The sequence below is a fragment of the Anolis carolinensis genome, chromosome 3 (genome assembly GCF_035594765.1).
Source record: "Anolis carolinensis isolate JA03-04 chromosome 3, rAnoCar3.1.pri, whole genome shotgun sequence".
Taxonomy (NCBI): Eukaryota; Metazoa; Chordata; class Lepidosauria; order Squamata; family Dactyloidae; genus Anolis; species Anolis carolinensis.
In genome coordinates, this window is record NC_085843.1 from 161,629,587 (window position 1) to 161,647,759 (window position 18,173).

At 39.3% G+C, this 18,173-nt stretch overlaps 1 protein-coding gene across 3 annotated transcripts in view; it reads right to left on the minus strand.

Annotated features, from left to right (window-relative positions):
• Positions 1 to 14,199, minus strand: part of trub1 (TruB pseudouridine synthase family member 1) — a 58,918-nt gene extending 44,719 nt beyond the window's left edge. For 2 of the 3 annotated variants that reach the window (XR_010004445.1, XM_062975676.1), the window contains exons 1-3: positions 13,970 to 14,191; positions 9,512 to 9,607; positions 3,520 to 3,575 (exon numbers count right to left, since the gene is read on the minus strand). Coding sequence is in view for 2 of the 3 variants with exons in the window: in XM_062975676.1 (XP_062831746.1) it covers positions 3,520 to 3,575; positions 9,512 to 9,607; positions 13,970 to 14,120 (303 nt within the window). In the remaining variant the exon portion in view is untranslated. Of the gene's footprint in view, positions 1 to 3,519; positions 3,576 to 9,511; positions 9,608 to 13,969 lie in introns of all 3 variants that reach the window. The other variant, XM_062975677.1, reaches the window with a different exon arrangement.
• Between the last annotated feature and the right edge of the window lie 3,974 nt (positions 14,200 to 18,173).

Genomic DNA, 18,173 nt, shown 5'->3' on the forward strand with positions numbered 1-18,173 from the left:
ACTATTATTATTAACACCCATTGGTACACATCAACTGTAATGGGAAAGCAGCCCTACCTGCTTATTGTTACGGGGCTGAAATGAAAAGAAAACGAAAGCAAGCACGATGATTGTGTGGCTTTTATTTTCGTGTCACCTCTCGTTTCCTACAAAAATGTCATCATTCGTTTTGTGTAGACAAACGGTGAAAACGAAACAATAGTACGAAGGAAATGAAGGAAATTTTTTCGCGCATATCTCTAGTAGATTTTTCCTAGTAAGGCTATTATCCCAATACAACTATTAAGACATATCCTAAAACAGAATGGAAGGGGCAATTGTACATATATCATTTATAAGAAAGCTAAAATACTAGGGACTACATAAAAAGAAATGCAAGAAGACAGGCCTTGCTCAAAAGGTTTACAATTTAATTATAAAAAGACAAAAAATTGATAGGAAAGTAAAACTTGGTTATAATCAATGCATTACATCATGACCTACTGTGGACTCACCTCAATGAGCTAACACGTTTTTTGCAGAGAAAGACAGAGAATCAATTAAGTACTTTCTGGCTAGCTAATGTGTTTGGTGGGAAAGGAACAACAAAAGAAACGCCATAAGAATACAAGATAAGCAAACTAAATTGACAAGGGAAATAGCACCAGATTAAAAGAAATCAAAATCTGAAATACATAAAAATATGGGTAGGCACAAGATATGAAATGGGCAGCAACATTTACACACAATTGAGTGACTTAAGGTGGAAACAAGATCAGCCAAGGAAGCTTTGCAATAATTGAGTTGGTATCAAAAAAAGCACTAAGTGGATGCATTACCTGGGAGAGGGAGGTAATGTCACCTATAGCTGACAGTTAAAAATGACAGGATTTTATCTAATGATGAAATATATGGAAAACTTTCAAATCACGACAGAAAAAATATCCCTAATATGGGGAAGTATCTGAAGGGAGGGAAGTTCTGTTTCTAGAAGATTTGACATCAAAGGATGAGCAGACAAGCATGAGGAAAGAGCAAGCAAAGATGAAAGATTAGGAAACAAAGAAGAGAAACGAAATGAATAACCGAATACCAGCCACACAGACATTATTGAGAAAGACTAAATAAGATGCAAATGATGAAACTTAAAAAAGCAAAAAGTTGACAGACTGACAAGAGCAAGAGAGAAGCACTGATGGAAATATGTAAATTGTCTTTCTAACTATAGAGGAAACTCAAGATGGAAAAAAAGCACAAAAAACTATATTCTTGAGAACAACTGGGACTCCATTTACACCACGGGTACATCTACATGCCATATGGAGTTGATCTGGAGTAACATAGGATAAGGCCAGCTTAAAATGGCCTTGCCTCACATTAACCAAAGTCGTGAGGGGGGTAGTACGAATTCCAGAATAAAATATAATGATCCCCACTGCCATCCAGTGTTTCCCAGGCTCAGGCAACCCAGAGACACGAGATGGTAGTCACCATATCTTCCTGTGCTCCATTTCACTGCAGTCTCCGGCTGCGACACAGATCCTACCTGTCCACCATGGCCTACAGTGACATTGGTCAGGCGGTGGTCAGGCGGCTGTATGATGTGACATCTGGGGACAGATAAGTAGGATTCATGTTGTAGCCAGAGACCACTACAACATGGAGGGTGGGAGGGGATGGCTAGGGTTGCAGATAAGTTTCCAGTCCCAATTCAAAGTGCAGGTTATGACTTATAAAGCCTTAAACAGTTTGGGTCCTGCCTATTTTTGAGATCACATCTCTCCCTATGAACTGGTGCGGGCTCTAAGATCTGCCGAGGAGGCCCTCCTCTCGCTCCCACCACCAACACAAGCACGGTTGGTGGGGACAAAGGAACCCCCCAGACTTTTCTACTCCCTTCCAATGGATATTAGGCAAGCCTTTACAATATCCTCCTTTCGCAGGAATTTGAAAACCTCGCTGTTTCAGCTTGCATTTGAGAATGCCTAGTCCCTAGTTATAAATGCCCAGTTTCTAGGTTCCCTAATATTATTTGGCTCTCTGCACTTCATCCAATATCCAGCCCTATGATACACTATTTGCACTATCCCATGCCTAGCCCTTTTATACTGGTCACAATCATTGTTCTACTGGAAATCGGTTTGTTGAGTATTGTTTTGTTTGAGAATTGAGCTGCTGTTTTATATTCTGATGTTTTATTTAATTGTGTTTTATCTGGATTGCTATTGGTTATATTTTATTATGTTCTTATTTTAATTCTGTTTCTGCCTTGATTGATTGTTTCTATTTGTACTAGTGTTTTGTGGGCATTTCCCCCCATATGTAAGCCACCTCTTAGGGGAGATGGTGGCGGGGCATAAGAATAAAGTTGCTATTATTATTATTATTATTATTATTATTGACACAAAGATATAATATGACACAGCAAACGAGATCTATATGCTGGATTTTGTATCACAAAATCACAAGTCGGACACTTCCCAAGTATTTAGGACTGTGTGATCTATTTTCGGATGATGAGTGCAGATCCCAGTAAGGTGGCCTTTTGCAGTTGACAGATCGTAATTTGGTCAATGTCTATTGTTTCCAAATGCCAGCTGAGATCTTTTGGCACGGCACCCAGTGTGCCGATCACTACAGGGACTACCTGCACTGGTTTATGCCAGAGCCTTTGCAGTTCGATCTTGAGGTCCTGATAATGGCTGAGTTTTTCCTGTTGTTTTCTATCTATCTATCTATCTATCTATCTATCTATCTATCTATCTATCATCATCATCATCATCAACATCATCATCATCATTGTTATGGTGGCCATCCAGTGCTACCAAACCATGTTCTGTGCTTACAATCCCTTTAGAGAGGCATAATGTGGTGCTTCGATCATGAGGGGGTTTTTTTGCTTAGCCCTGGAAAATCATTGGGTGACCTTAGGAAATTCACACTCAGTCCTAGAAAACGCCATGACAGAATCACCTTAGCCAAAAATGACATGAAGGCACACACCAACACCAACAGTTGAAGAGATGCCACCATGTTTTTAATCTGCATACTTGATGCCATACATTACTATGAAGTTCTCTCTGGGGAACACCCTCCCCAGAGAAATACGGCAAGCCCCAACCCTTTTGAGTTTTAGAAAAGCCTTAAAAACATGGCTACGTGCCCAGGCTTTTAACGAATAAATGACAAAGAAGACCCAGACTGTTATATGGATAAAGTAGGAGGATATTGGACGAACGGATTTTAAGCATATGTTTTATTTTATACTATATTTAATTGGTTGTAATACATTTTTATATGTTGTGGTTTTTAATGATGTGTCGGCATCGAATTGTTGCCAATTGTACGCCGCCCTGAGTCCCTTCGGGTGAGAAGGGCGGGATAGAAATATTGGAAATAAATAAATAAATAAATAAGTTTTACCATTTTGGTAATGATATCACTATCAGCCTTCCTTACCAAACAACATGAAAGAAATCGCAAAGCATTAAAAAAAAACCCACAGGTACACAGAAGAGAGGTTGCCAACAACCTCCTTACCTTAGAACCAGCCAACATGCCACTTAGCATTTTAGTTCCTTTTCCAACTCCAACCACTGTTAAGAAAAAGAAACAAGACTTTAAAAATTGGGACTCTTAGCTCTGTATTGACTACAACGGTCACTTGTAATATATCATCAGTCAGAAAGACTTTGACACATCTCTGCATCTTCTCCTAATGCCTAATCCTTAAAAGATAAAAATGATAACTTACTCCAGTGCAAGAGAGCAACAAATTGATGACATGTGCATAATTATGCATAATGGTCTTTTGAAGGTTTGGCAGTCTTTGCCCAATTCTGCTAGCACCAATGGTACTGAGCAATACATGCAGGCATCTAGTTCTAGGCAATGGTCAACATGTATTATTGATATTCTGATACATTATTTAATTTTATTTTTTTTAAAAATCTTTAACCCTAACCCTTCACTTGCCTGTTAATTTATTGTAATCCCATGACTTTTTGAGACAAGAATTTCTCAAAGGTGGCTTTATCAGTTCCTTTAAAATACAGTCTACACTACCAGGTATTGGATAGCAGTTGCTTATTCAAGTGCTAACTAGGGCTGGCCCTGCTTAGTTTCCATGATTAAACAGGATCTGGTGCTTTTAGGATATTTAGGCAGGTTATGTTTTACTGTACTATATGATGAATATTGATTTTTTTATTGGCTATGTTTTATATTTCAATGCCTAATAATAAAATTGAAACAAAGTAATCCAACACAGCTGCCAGTTGCTCAAGCTGTAAAGTGCTTAGAAACCACAAAAACAAATGTACTACCACTTGGAGATTTAGAGCAAAACCCAGCTACTATTGAATTATCTTCCTCAGTAAGCATTACACTGAATTTAAACCATTGTCACAAGGCAAGCAGTAACCACATTTTATCATAATAATAGTAATGACAATATAGAAACTATTTGTCTTACCCTATTGATATTCTAATGGAATTGTTCAGAGTTGTACACATAGTATCTGCCAGGATTTGATTCCGAGATTCAAATGCATGAATGTTCAAATCTCATGATATATGATGGTTAGGTAAAATTGTGTTCCTTATATAAAATGGTAAAATCAAGGTTTGCTTTCTGAGTTTTTTAAAAAATATATACAGTGTTCCCTCACTTATCCCGGACCACCCGCAATAAGTGAAATTCCGCTAAGTAGGGGCACTATATTTATTTCAATATTTACACTTTATATTAGTAGTTAGGTGGCCTTTCTCCCCTTCGCAAGCCTTCTTCCTGAGCTTCTTCCTCTCTGGCGCCTGCCAGTTTCCCTTTTGTGCATGCACCTCCCTCTCGTCGGCATCCAGAGTGGCCCGGCTGGACGCCGACGAGAGGGAGGGTGCATGCGCAAAAGGGAAACTGTCACCTTTTACGTATGCGCACCTCTCAGAAAAAATACGCAAAGCCGTGAGGGAGAAAAAAGCGAACTGCAAAGTAGGAAGGGAACACTGTATATATATATTTCAAGCCATGAATGATTGAAACCATGGATGCAAAATCCACAGACACAGAGGACCAATTGTACTTTGTCCTGACCAAAACCAAGTCATTTGTAAAATAGCTTAAAGTATACAGTTTTAGCACTGCAGGATATTCCTTTTCTTATGTACGGAGTGTCACATGGTCCAAGTGGGTCCTGGGATATAATATATCCAGACTCAGACACCAACCCCAGAGATCCCATAACTCGTATTTCTCTTATAACATGAAAACTGCCGTAGTCCTGGACTAAACTATCGGAGACATTAAGATAGAACCTGGACAAGCAAATGTGACGTATGTTGGTTTTGAGTTGGTCATTGTGTAACTGAGGCTGGATCTCCACTGCCCTATATTCCTGGATCTGATCCCAGATTATCTGCTTTGAACTGGAATATATCAGTCTGCATTGCCAGATAATCTGAGATCAGATCCAGGAATATAGGGCAGTGGAGATCCAGCCTGAATATTCTCTTTACTTGTTAAATAAAAGTACTGCAGATAGAGATGTAAATCTCTCACTGATGGGAAATAGATGTGGGCTTCTCCAGACCTCAGGCAGGTATACAAAGGGGTTACCCTTCAAGAGTTAAGGTCCCAAGCCATTTAGAGCATTGAATAACACAAGAATTATTATTATTATTATTATTATTATTATTATTATTATTATTATTATTATTATTATTAATTTCTATCCTGCCTTTATCTCAATAATGGGAACCAAGATGGCTGAATTTTAACAGGGAGTCTTCTTCTTACTATAAGTCATAAGATCTGCCCTTATTCCAATCTAATGTCATTTTAGTCTTCCCTCTTAGGGTGCATCTACACTGTAGAATTAATGCTGTTTAATACCACTCTAACTGACATGGCTTAATGCTGTGGAATTATGGGAGTTGTAATTTTATAAGGTCTTTAACCTTTTTTAGCTAAAACTGGTGACCAGCTGAGATCAAAACAAATGTATTTAGCAAACTAAAACAGTATTCCATGAATGATCTCCTGCTCCTGCCCACTGGTACTTAATATAAACAAACATTTTGGAAACAACAAGGGTTTTTCAGAGCAGTTTTTCTCCTTGTTTGGAAGTAGTTAGGAGGGAATAGCTTTCAGTTTGTTTCCATGTGAGACTGCACAAAGACCCTGAAGAAAAGCAGATTCTTTTCATAAAGAAAAGAAAAACACATAAAAGTGCCAAGTTGCTATACAACTCAATATTACAGGAAATTACTTTACATTTCAGGAAATTAGAGAGCACTCTGTTACAAAATACTGAGATTTATTGAGACACATGAATACATCCACAGTACTCAAGTTCATAAGATTCAATCAAATCCAAAACACAGTTCAAAATAATTCAGCTATTCAATCAAACAAGTTTCACATGTTAACATGACCTGACAGCTAGTTGTCAGTCTTCAATTCAATCTATTACAGAATGTGCAAAGCTGAAAGTCATCTCTCTCTCTCTCCTTCATCTATTCACAAGAGAAGATATTTCCCCCCTACATCTCGGGATAACAATTGCTTTTGCTTCTTGCATCTCTTAAACCTTTTGCAGAGATATCCAGTTCACAGGTGCAGTAATGCAGTGAAAAGCCCAACTGTATCAGGACTATTTCCTTTAATCTATGGAATTGTTATACACCCAGGGAAATATACATCAAACTGTTAAAAATTTCCATAATAGGGTAAGCAATGTCAACTTTTAAAAATTGGATGTTAAACTGTGTGAGGTTATAGTGATCCATTAGTCTCAGGTGACTTTAAAGAATCACAATAAACACCAAAAAACCCTTCTGAAAAAATGTTTAAAACCTTTAAAAGTCTCCTCTAAGGTGCCTGGTGTTTGCTTCTTTTTAAAGCTCACCTTAGTTATTTTTTACTTTTAAAAAAACAACAAGACGTGACTGCAAATTACTTCTTTGTCTGGATAGTCGTAACTTTGTTAGTCTGATTTACAGGAAACTATGTGATTTGAAGTATTATCCAATGAAACAATTGTATGCTGAACTTTTTGTTTTCTAGCCCCCTGTGGTGCTAAGACTATAGATCCTGATTTTATAGTTCACCTACAGAATCTTCCTTGACTGCTATGGAAACCACAAACTCTCAACAGCCCTAAATGTGTCTATAAAGCCACAATTTTTGCCTAGCAAATATAACAATGCCTGGATTTCTTGATCATTGTATATAAATAAAACATAGAGAACATGTGTACACAGGCCACATATCCCAAATCAGACCAAAAGTCACTCCTGGACGTCCACACGATGTTCAAGGATTTCTGGTCCCTAACACATGGCAAAACCAGTTAACCTGATTTTACTCCACAGTCAAGCATCTCGAGCTCTGAGGATTACCTGGGAAGGAATCCCACTGGAGCACTGCAGCACACCAAAATACTTGAGAGTTAATTATTGGAAGCATTATAACACAGTAGGAACAAACTTGATGGTTATGGGATCTCCACAACAGTTGAAGATATACCCAACTTCCTCAACCATTCTTCACAAAACTTTACTTTCAGTTCCTTCAGCATCCCTGTTGTCCTCCTCTGGACAAATTCTTGCTGTGTACGACTACTGCATCAAAGTCAGAGGCAAACAAACTAGTCAAATGTGGGCTAGACAAAACCACAGTTAGGTGGATCTGTAATTGGCTAAGTGAACAAACCCAAAGGGTCCTGGGCCCAGTTCTGTTCAACATCTTTATTAATGACTTAGATGAAGGCTTAGAAGGCATGATCATCAAGTTTGCAGACAACACCAAACTGGGAGGGATAGCTAACACTCCAGAAGACAGGAGCAGAATTCAAAACGATCTTAACAGACTAGAGATATGGTCCGAAACTAACAAAATGAAGTTCAACAGGGACAAATGCAAGATACTCCACTTAAGCAGAAAAAATAAAATGCAAAGATACAGAATGGGGGACGGCTGGCTCGACAGTAGTACGCGTGAAAAAGATCTTGGGAGTCCTTGTGGACAACAAGTTAAACATGAGCCAACAATGTGATGCAGTGGCTAAAAAAGCCAATGGGATTTTGGCCTGTATAACAGTGTCTACATCTAGTCATACTGCCCCTCTATTCTGCCTTGGCGAGACCACACCTGGAATACTGTGTCCAATTCTGTGCACCGCAATTGAAGAGACATGTTGATAAGCTGGAATGTGTCCAGAGGAGGGCGATGAAAATGAGAACAAGCCCTATGAGGAGTGGCTTGAAGAGCTGGACATGTTTAGCATGCAGAAGAGAAGGCTGAGAGGAGGGGAAGTCATAGGGAGGAGGGAGCAAGCTTGTTTTCTGCTGCCCTGGAGACTGGGACGCGGAACAATAGCTTTAAACATCAGGAAAGGAGATTCCACCTGAACATGAGAAAGAACTTCCTCACTGTGAGAGCTGTTTAGCAGTGAAAATCTCTGCCCCGGAGTGTGGCGGAGGCTCCTTATTTGGAGGCTTTTAGGCAGAGACTGGATGCCATCTGTCAGAGGTGCTTTGAATGCAATTTCCTGCTTCTTGGCAGGGGATTGTCTGGATGGCCCACGAGGTCTCTTCCAACTCTATGATTCTATGAGACCGAGAAGCTTGATAAAAAAGCCAGTGTGACATAGTTTTGAACATTGGACTACTCTGGAGACCAAGGTTTGATTCCCCACTCCGTCATGAAAACCCAGTGGGTGACTTTAGTTGAGTCACGTACTATCAGCCCCAGAAAACCCTATGAAAGTATCATCTTAGGGTCTACATAAGCAGGCAACACCCTGACAGCACACAACCACCACAACAATATACACCTGAGAACTTTACAAACCCTCAGTTCTGCAAATCTTATTTAGACACTCTCAAGATACAACAACAAATACATTCCAAAGATTTCTTATGTGTTCAACGGCACTAAGAGTAAACAGAGAAATCTGTTGTTAAAATGTAGGAATAGAAAAAAGAGATTCCTGAAGCCATGTACAGTACGTGTTCCAGAGCACATATACGAGGGTTATCCAGAAAGTCAATTACATTTTGGAATTAAAAATGAACAAAATATAGGAGAAAACATTTACCATATGCAGTTGAAAGCCACACCCAAATACCACTTCTCAACACAGTCGCCATTCAAATCTAGGCACTTATCATAGCGATGAATGAGCTTGGCAACTCCTTCCCCACAAAACTCTGCCATTTGCATCCTTAACCAGCTGGTCACCCCTTCCCGCAGCTGTGCATCGTCGCCAGAACGCTGTGTTGAAGACACAAGCGGCAAAGTTTTGTGGGGAAGGAGTTGCCAAGCTCATTCATTGCTATGGTAAGTGCCTAGATTTGAATGGCGGCTATGTTGAGAAGTGGTATTTGGGTGTGGCTTTCAACTACATATGGTAAATGTTTTCTCCTATACTTTGTTCATTTTTAATTCCAAAACGTAATCTACTTTCTGGATAACCCTCGTACACTAAATTAAATCACTACTTAAATAAACTACTTATTTTAATATGTAAGTTACCTAACACTCCTGCAGCAGTGCTATCCAGAATCCCACCATGGCCAATCTTCAACATATGACTCCTCTTCCTCCTACTAGGTTTTGGTATACCAGCTTCTGAAAAACATAAAATTTCCAATAATGAGATATTTCATAATAATTTATAGAAATACACATCATCGTATATAAATCTGCATTCAAATTTGAATATACCGAAGTGGCATAACCAATTCACTGGTGGTAGTTTAATCCCAAGGAGAGTGACAAACTGAATTGAGAGCCTCAGAATGCAATATTATACAAGAAATAGTTCACATAAAACTTATTTTCCATCTGTAGTGTTGGCTGGCACCAGATAGTTAATTATGTTAATATTTAGCACTCTGGGTGCATTATATCCCACAGCAGAGTATAAGGGACATTACATTTACTTATTTGTTACAGTAATAACGCCATAACTAGCAACAATGACAGAAATTCTCTTATACTGTCAACAGCACACAACATCATCTCAATATATTTTCTAGATGTAATTACATATAACTGCTGAGTTCCAGCTGACTATATGCATAACTCAGTCCCTTGCTGGTTATGGAAAGGTATGAGATTGGAAGCTGCTTCATAATTAACAGTGAGAAAGCCCATTTTTCATATACTGTACATATATATAGTAACTGAATCATAAGTGAATGGCAATTGTGCTAAAGCCAGGAGAGGCAATGAACAGAATAGCTTTCTCCATCCCAGCGTCGTCCAGATACATTGGACTAAAACTTTAATTTCAAGACAACACAGCCACAGCCAATACAAATGCAACAAAAATTCTCGGTGTCTTGGTTTTTAGATCTGTTCCTGTTGGAAATAGCAATAATAATAATAATAACAACTTTATTCTTATACCCTGCCCCATCTCCCCAAAGGGACTCGGGGCAGCTTATATGGGGCCATGCCCAGACAACAGTATAAAAGCAAATGCAAAACAATAAGCAAATCAATCAACAATAAAACATCAACATCAATAAAAAACAGTCATAAAAGATCAACATACAAAAATAAAATGTTAAAATCATGGGTACCAAGCCTTTCACTATTTGTTTATTAATGTATATATTTGCTAACCTGTATTCTATGTGTATGTTGATTTGCCAGTTTGACTGTACCTCTTTGGTGTGGGAGCAGTTATAGACATGTGATTGTACTGAGCATGTTCAGACTCAGGACTCCATTTTGTATTCAGGTTTTGCATCAGACCTCAGTGAAGGTGAATGCATGACATGTTGCTGTTTAGAGTCTTCAATGGGTGAATGTATGCTTGTGGACTTCAGTGAGTACAACTATACTTAAAGACTTTGGACTATTGATTAAGAATGATACCCTGTGTACTCAACACAGAGAGAAGCTACATCCATATCCATAACTGAACTATGATAAGAAATGTGCTTTCACGGTGAATTAATACAAAATGTTTATGAGTAAGCAAGATATGTTATTTTTCAAAGAAGATTTTGTTTTTTATCTCTGAGTGCACACTTTTAAAGGTTTTAGGGGCATGTATATGTTTTTGGGCAACTGCAAATACAATTACAATTGCAACTACAACTTCAAAGAAACAACTTTCCTCTGCTACCCAAATATATTTTTGTAGTGGCATGTCTTTGTTCTTGGCAGTCCAAATACATGGTTCTTCAGTTTAACAGCTAAGTTGCCTGTGTGCCATTACATTAATGCTTGTGAATATCACTTGTTCAAAGGGTTGACTTCGAACAAGGTCATGCTTTTCTTGACTAGTGGTTTTCCAAAGATTGTCTCTACGTGTTCATGGGGATTCACATTTGCCAAACAGATGTGACATCATTTTTTTCTTTTCAATAAGGTTATGATTGCCATTTATTTCCGGAGAGTGGGTGCAGTAATTCCCAAGAGTTCCTTGGTTATTTGGGGCACTGATTCAGAAAATTACATTGAACAGATCACATCAGCTCTAGTTTCTCAAGTTGCTCCTGACACAGAAAAAAAAATCAGTTCTAGTTTCTTGGAAAATGTTATCATGGTTTTCTATGGGCGAGCAGATGGCATATGTTCTGCATCTCCACCACTCATGGGGACAATTTTGGATTTTGGGAATCTTTCAGTTTTCTGGATAAGTGGTGGTCAACTTGGACAGTTCAGCATCCAATGAAACGGAGGTTGGCAAAGTTACCAAGGGAGTGGGTGCATAGCAAATAGGAGAGGGGTGGGTTTAAACAACTTTAACGTCGCACTCTCTGCATTGCTAGAAATTCATTAATTTTATTTACGGAGGGTAATGTTCTCCTTGGATGCATCTACACTGTGTAACGAATGCAGTTTGACACCACTTTATCTGCCCTGGCTCAATGCTATCGAATCCACGGAGTTATGGTTTGCTTCAGCCTTCTTTGCCAAAAGAGAGCTGGTGCCTCACCAAATGACAGCTTGCAGGATTCCATAGCACTGAGCTGCGGTAGTTAAAGTGGTGTCAAACTGCATTAATTCTACAGTGCAAATTTGCCTCTTGTAGACATTTTTAAAAATTACAATTACAGTAGTCTCACTTATCCAAGACTCGCTTATCCAAGGTTCTGGACTATCCAAGGCATTTTTGTAGTCAATGTTTTCAATACATCATGATATTTTGGTGCTAAATTCATAAATACAGTAATTACAACATAACATTACTGCATATTGAACTACTTTTTCTGTCAAATTTGTTGTATAACATGATATTTTGGTGCTTAATTTGTAAAATCATAACCTAATTTGATGTTTAATAGGCTCTTCCTAAATCCCTCCTTATTATCCAAGATATTCGCTTATCCAATGTTCTGCCGGCCCGTTTAGCTTGGATAAGTGAGACTCTACTGTAACAAATGCAGCATTCAGGGTTCCCAATACACATGATCCACCCTGGTGCCTCACCAAATGACAACGTGCAAGGATTCTATAGCACTGAGCTGCGGTAGTTAAAGTGGTGTCGAACTGTATTAATTCTACAGTGTGGCCTTGCCTCTTGTAGAATTTTTTTTTTAAATACTACCGTAGAGTCTCACTTATCAAACATAAACGGGCCTGCAGAATGTTGGATAAGCAAATATGTTGGATAATAAGGAGGCATTAAGGAAAAGCCTGGAACCCCGGTGGCGAAGTGCGTTAAAGCACTGAGCTGGAGACCGAAAGGTCCCAGGTTCAAACCCCGGGAGCGGCCGCTGTTAGCCCCCGCTCCTGTCAACCTAGCAGTTCGAAAACATGCCAATGTGAGTAGATCAATAGGTACCGCTCCGGCGGGAAGGTAACGGCGCTCCATGCAGTCAAGCTGGCCACATGACCTTGGAGGTGTCTACGGACAATGCCAGCTCTTCGGCCTAGAAATGGAGATGAGCACCAACCCCCAGAGTCAGACATGACTGGACTTAACGTCAGGGGAAAACCTTTACCTTTACCTAAGGAAAAGCCTATTAAACATCAAATTAGGTTCTGATTTTACAAATTAAGCACCAAAACATCATGTTATACAACAAATTTGACAGAAAAAGAACAGTAGAGTCTCACTTATCCAACATAAACGGGCCGGCAGAATTTTGGATAAGCGAATATGTTGGATAATAAGGAGGAATTAAGGAAAAGCCTATTAAACATCAGATTAGGTTATGATTTTACAAATTAAGCACCAAAACATCATGTTATACAACACATTTGACAGAAAAAGAACAGTAGAGTCTCACTTATCCAACATAAACGGGCCGGCAGAATTTTGGATAAGCGAATATGTTGGATAATAAGGAGGAATTAAGGAAAAGCCTATTAAACATCAGATTAGGTTATGATTTTACAAATTAAGCACCAAAACATCATGTTATACAACACATTTGACAGAAAAAGTAGTTCAGTACACAGTAATGCTATGTAGTAATTACTGTATTTACGAATTTAGCATCAAAATATCACGATGTATTGAAAACATTGACTACAAAAATGCGTTGGATAATCCAGAACGTTGGATAAGCGAGTGTTGGATAAGTGAGACTCTACTGTAGTACAATACGCAGTAATGCTATGTAGTAATGACTGTGTTTACGAATTTAGCACCAAACTATCATGATGTATTGAAAACATTGACTACAAAAATGTGTTGGATAATCCAGAACGTTGGATAAGGGAGACTCTACTGTATCAACAAATGCGGTGTTCAGGATTCCCGATACACATGAACCATCCTGCTCCCTTGAAACGATCAGGACTCTTAGGGTGCATCTACACTGCAGATTTGATTCAGTTTGATGCCGCATTAACTGCGATGGAACCCTGGCAGCTGTAGTCTAGTGAGGCGCCAGCACTCTTTGGCAGAGGCGGTCTTTGCAAAGGGGGAGCTTCCAGGATCCTATAGCACTGAGCCGTGGCGTTCGAAGTGGTGTCAACCCGTGTTCATTCGACAGTGTGGACGCACGTTAACCCAAGCAGTACCTGCCAGGAGCGTTTCCCTGAGCCGGTTCAGCACAGCAGCGGAGGTGGGCCCTTTGGGCTTCCGAATAGCGAAGAGCCCGTTGAAAGAGAGGAGCCGAGCGGCCAGGGCTTTGCCCGCGGCTTTTTCCATCCCCGCTCCTTGCCCGGCCATCAGCCATTCACAGGGCGGGAAAGGCAGGCCTCTGCTTTGACTTTTCCTTTTGCAAGTCAAGAGATCCGGGTGCAAAGGCTTATGGGAGTTGTAGTCCCCGCGTCCTTTCTCTTTCTCCCAGCCTTGGGTGATGATTCCACAGCTCCCATAGCAGTTGAAGTGGCGTCAGACTGCATTCATTCTTCAGTATAGATGCACCCTCTGTTTTCTTTGTCTTTGCAACTACAGGTTGGGTATTGCTTTATCCCAAGTGTTTTGGATATTGGTTTGTTTTGGATTTTGGAAAGCAGTACCTTGGAGATGGGACCCAAGTCTAGATAGGAAATCTATGTATGTTTCATATACACATATTTATTTATGGCCTGATTTAAGGATGAAGCATGAGGATTTCGGACGAATAGAAGTAATTATATATACGTTTTTAAGGTTTTTATAATGTGTTTTAACAGTGTTATTAATGGATCTGTTTATATTGTTTTGTTTTTATGATTGCATTTGGGGCATTAAATTTTGCCAATTTTTGTAAGCTGCCCTGAGTCCCCTCAGGTGAGAAGGGCGGGGTATAAATGTTGTAAATAAATAAATAAAATAAAATAAATATTACAATGTTTATATCCCACCCTTCTCACCCAATAGGGGACTCAGGGCGGCTTACAATAAAACATATATAAAATTGTACAATACATTGTGAATCAATTAAAAAGTTATTAAATTACATCAGACATTCATAAAAACACTTATAAAATACAGATAGGCATGTTTGAGTCTAAAAGACTGGGTCTGTCAGTTGAGTTCCCGCATACATAATAATTAGTGCTGCTAATTGTTATTCGAATAACAATAACATAGCCTGAAGGTAATTTTATAAACAATATTTTTAAGGTTGCGTGGAACATCTTTTGTGTATACTGGACCATCAGGTAGCAAAAATATCACTGAGTTGCTGTGAGTTTTCCTTGCTGCATGGCCATGTTCTAGAAGCATTCTCTCCTGACGTTTCGGCCACATCTATGACAGGCATTCTCAGAGGTTGTGAGGTCTGCTGGAAATTAGGCAGGTGGGGCTTATATATCTGTGGAAGGTTCCGGGTGAGAGAAACTCTTGTCTGCTTGAAGCAAGTGCGAATGTTGCAGTTGGACACCTTGATTAGCACTGAATGGTCTTGCAGCATTGAATAATAATAATAATAATAATAATAATAATAATAATAATAATAATAACAACAGGAAAAACTCAGTCACTATCAGGACCTCAAAATGGAACTTCAAAGACTCTGGCAGAAACCAGTATAGGTGGTCCCGGTGGTGGTCGGCACATTGGGTGCAGTGCCAAAAGATCTCAACTGGCATTTGGAAACAATAGATATTGACAAAATTACGATCTGCCAACTGCAAAAGGCCACCCTACTGGGATCTGCACACATCATCCGAAAATACATAACACAGTCCTAAACACTTGGGAAGGGTTCGACTTGTGATTTTGTGATACGAAATCCAGCATATCTATCTTGTCGTTATATCAATAATAATAATAATAATAACAACAACAACAACAACAACTTTATTTTTATACCCCGCCTCCATCTCCCCAAGGGGACTCGGCGCGGCTTACATGGGGTAGAACCTAGGTAAATACAATAACAACATAAAACACATCAAATAACAAAACCACACGCAAATATAAAATTTTAAACATTAACATATGAGGATGAAATGGCGAGCATTAGTAAAACATGATTTAAACACAAAAATAAAAATCATAAAAACAAACTGGGCAAAGCCTGACTGCTTCCTGCTTCCCAACAAAAGATTCCCCCATGCAGGAAGCAGCCAGGCTTTGAAGCTGCAAGGCCATTCAGTGCTAATCAAGCTGGCCAGATGCAATATTCCCACATGCCTCAGACAGACAAGAGTTCTTTCTCCTGCCCTGAACATTCCACAGATATCTAAACCTCGCTTGCCTAGTTTCCAATAGACCTCACAACCTCTGAGGATGCCTGCCATAGATGTGGGTGAAATGTCAGGAGATAATGCTTCTGGAGTTCATGGCTATATGCAGCTACAAAGTGAATGGAATGGAATATAATTGGAACAATTATGATTTTGGGTCTATGTGCAATGTTTAACAGCTTATTTAATGCATTGATGTACTATTACTTTTATGATTATTTATTATTAATACATAATGTATTTGTATGTTTTATGTTTAATGCGGCATTAAATACTGCCAATTTGGAAGCTGCTCTGAGTCCCTTCCAGGGTTGAGATAAATATGCAGTTAATAAATAAATACCTCCTAAGATGTATTATTCACGATCAGATGCAAGTAGACTTAAGTCTGTGAAAGATTATGATCCCAACTTAGTTCTCTCACTATAGACCTCACCCCATTTGGGAGGGGGAGTGTCTTCTTATGGTAACGTCTCGTTCTGTTCTGTTGTTAAGGAAAATGAATAATATTTTCAACCCCATCACATGCGGTGTATTATTTACCATTTTGACAGTAATTCTCCACATTTAGAGCGATCACCAATGCGAGCATAGTTTCCATCCATTCTACATTCTTTTTTCAAAAAAAGGGAAACTTCACAATTGCGTAAGTCTGAAATCTAGGTCTTAAAAAGGGGAGAAATACAGCCACAGTGAAGTGATGATACATTGAAATTGTACACTTTCTGATGATTTAATTCATTAAAAATTATAATCGTGGAGCGACCAGAGGAAGTAGTTTTGTGTCGTATGATTGGCTCTGTCTGTAAACTGCTTCAGATGCGTCTAATGATGTCCTTAGACTCATACATGCTACAAGATCACTTTGTATCCTAATATTCCAGACTCACAGTCTTCATGTGGTTCGTTGTTATGACCATTGTCTCTACATGGTTTCCAAGATGTTTGTAAAATGATGGGAGGGAGGGTGTCAAATATCCAATATGGTGCGTGCCCTCCAGATGTGTTGAATTACAATTCAGCTATGCTGTAGCCAGCATGACCAACAGTCAGGAATCCTGAGAACTGTAATCTGAAAAACATCCGAAAAGCTCAGCATGTAGGCAATAGAAAAGGCTGGAAATGAAGTTGTGATTTAACTGTCATGGATATAACTGCCACCGAGAAGAACAAAATCAGACACTGAAACAAGCCTGAGGCACTGCAAACCTTTTAAACTCAGTTTTATCATTTCATATTTTAACTGATATAAGAGAGGATATTGGAAAAAAGCAATCTGGGCAGTGAAAAAATACCTAAGCCATACAGAGCAAATCCAGCTGGATTCAAACTGGTACCTTATCTGTTACAGCAAAACCAGGCACTTCTAGGCACTTATCATAGTGATGAATGAGCTTTGCAACTCCTTCCCCACAAAATTCTGCCACTTGCGTCCTCAACCGGCAAAATCCCCGCGCTCAACTTTCCCCCACGCTCGTCAATGCGCAGCTGCGGGAAGGGGTGACCAGCTGGTTGAGGACACAAGCAGCAGAGTTTTGTGGGGAAGGAGTTGCAAAGCTCATTCATCGCTATGATAAGTGCCTAGATTTGAATGGCGACTATGTTAAGAAGTGGTATTTGGGTGTGGCTTTCAACTGCATATGGTAAATGTTTTCTCCTATACTTTGTCCATTTTTAATTCCAAAACGTAATCTACTTTCTGGATAGCCCTCTTATATTTATTTATAATGGACTGAGGCACCTGCTTGCAAACTTTGGTCTTTCAGTGTTTTGTGAGAAGAAGGTTGGGGCTTCTAGAAGTTGAAGTTCAAAACAACTGGAGGATCAGTGCTTGGGAAACACAACATTAAGGTCTTAAACACATCTGGGTCCATTTTCCAAGATGCGACATCAGAAGAAGGACTCGCCATATGACTCAATACAATGGAATCCTAGGAGCTGTAGTTTTGCAAGGCCATAAGGTTTCTCTCCCAAAGAATACTGGTGCCTCACCAAATTACAGCTCTCAGGATTCCATAGCATTAAGTTTTACACCATTAATGTGGTGTAAAACTGCGTCTATTGTGCAGTGTAGATGCATCTCAGATGTTGATCTTTAGGATAC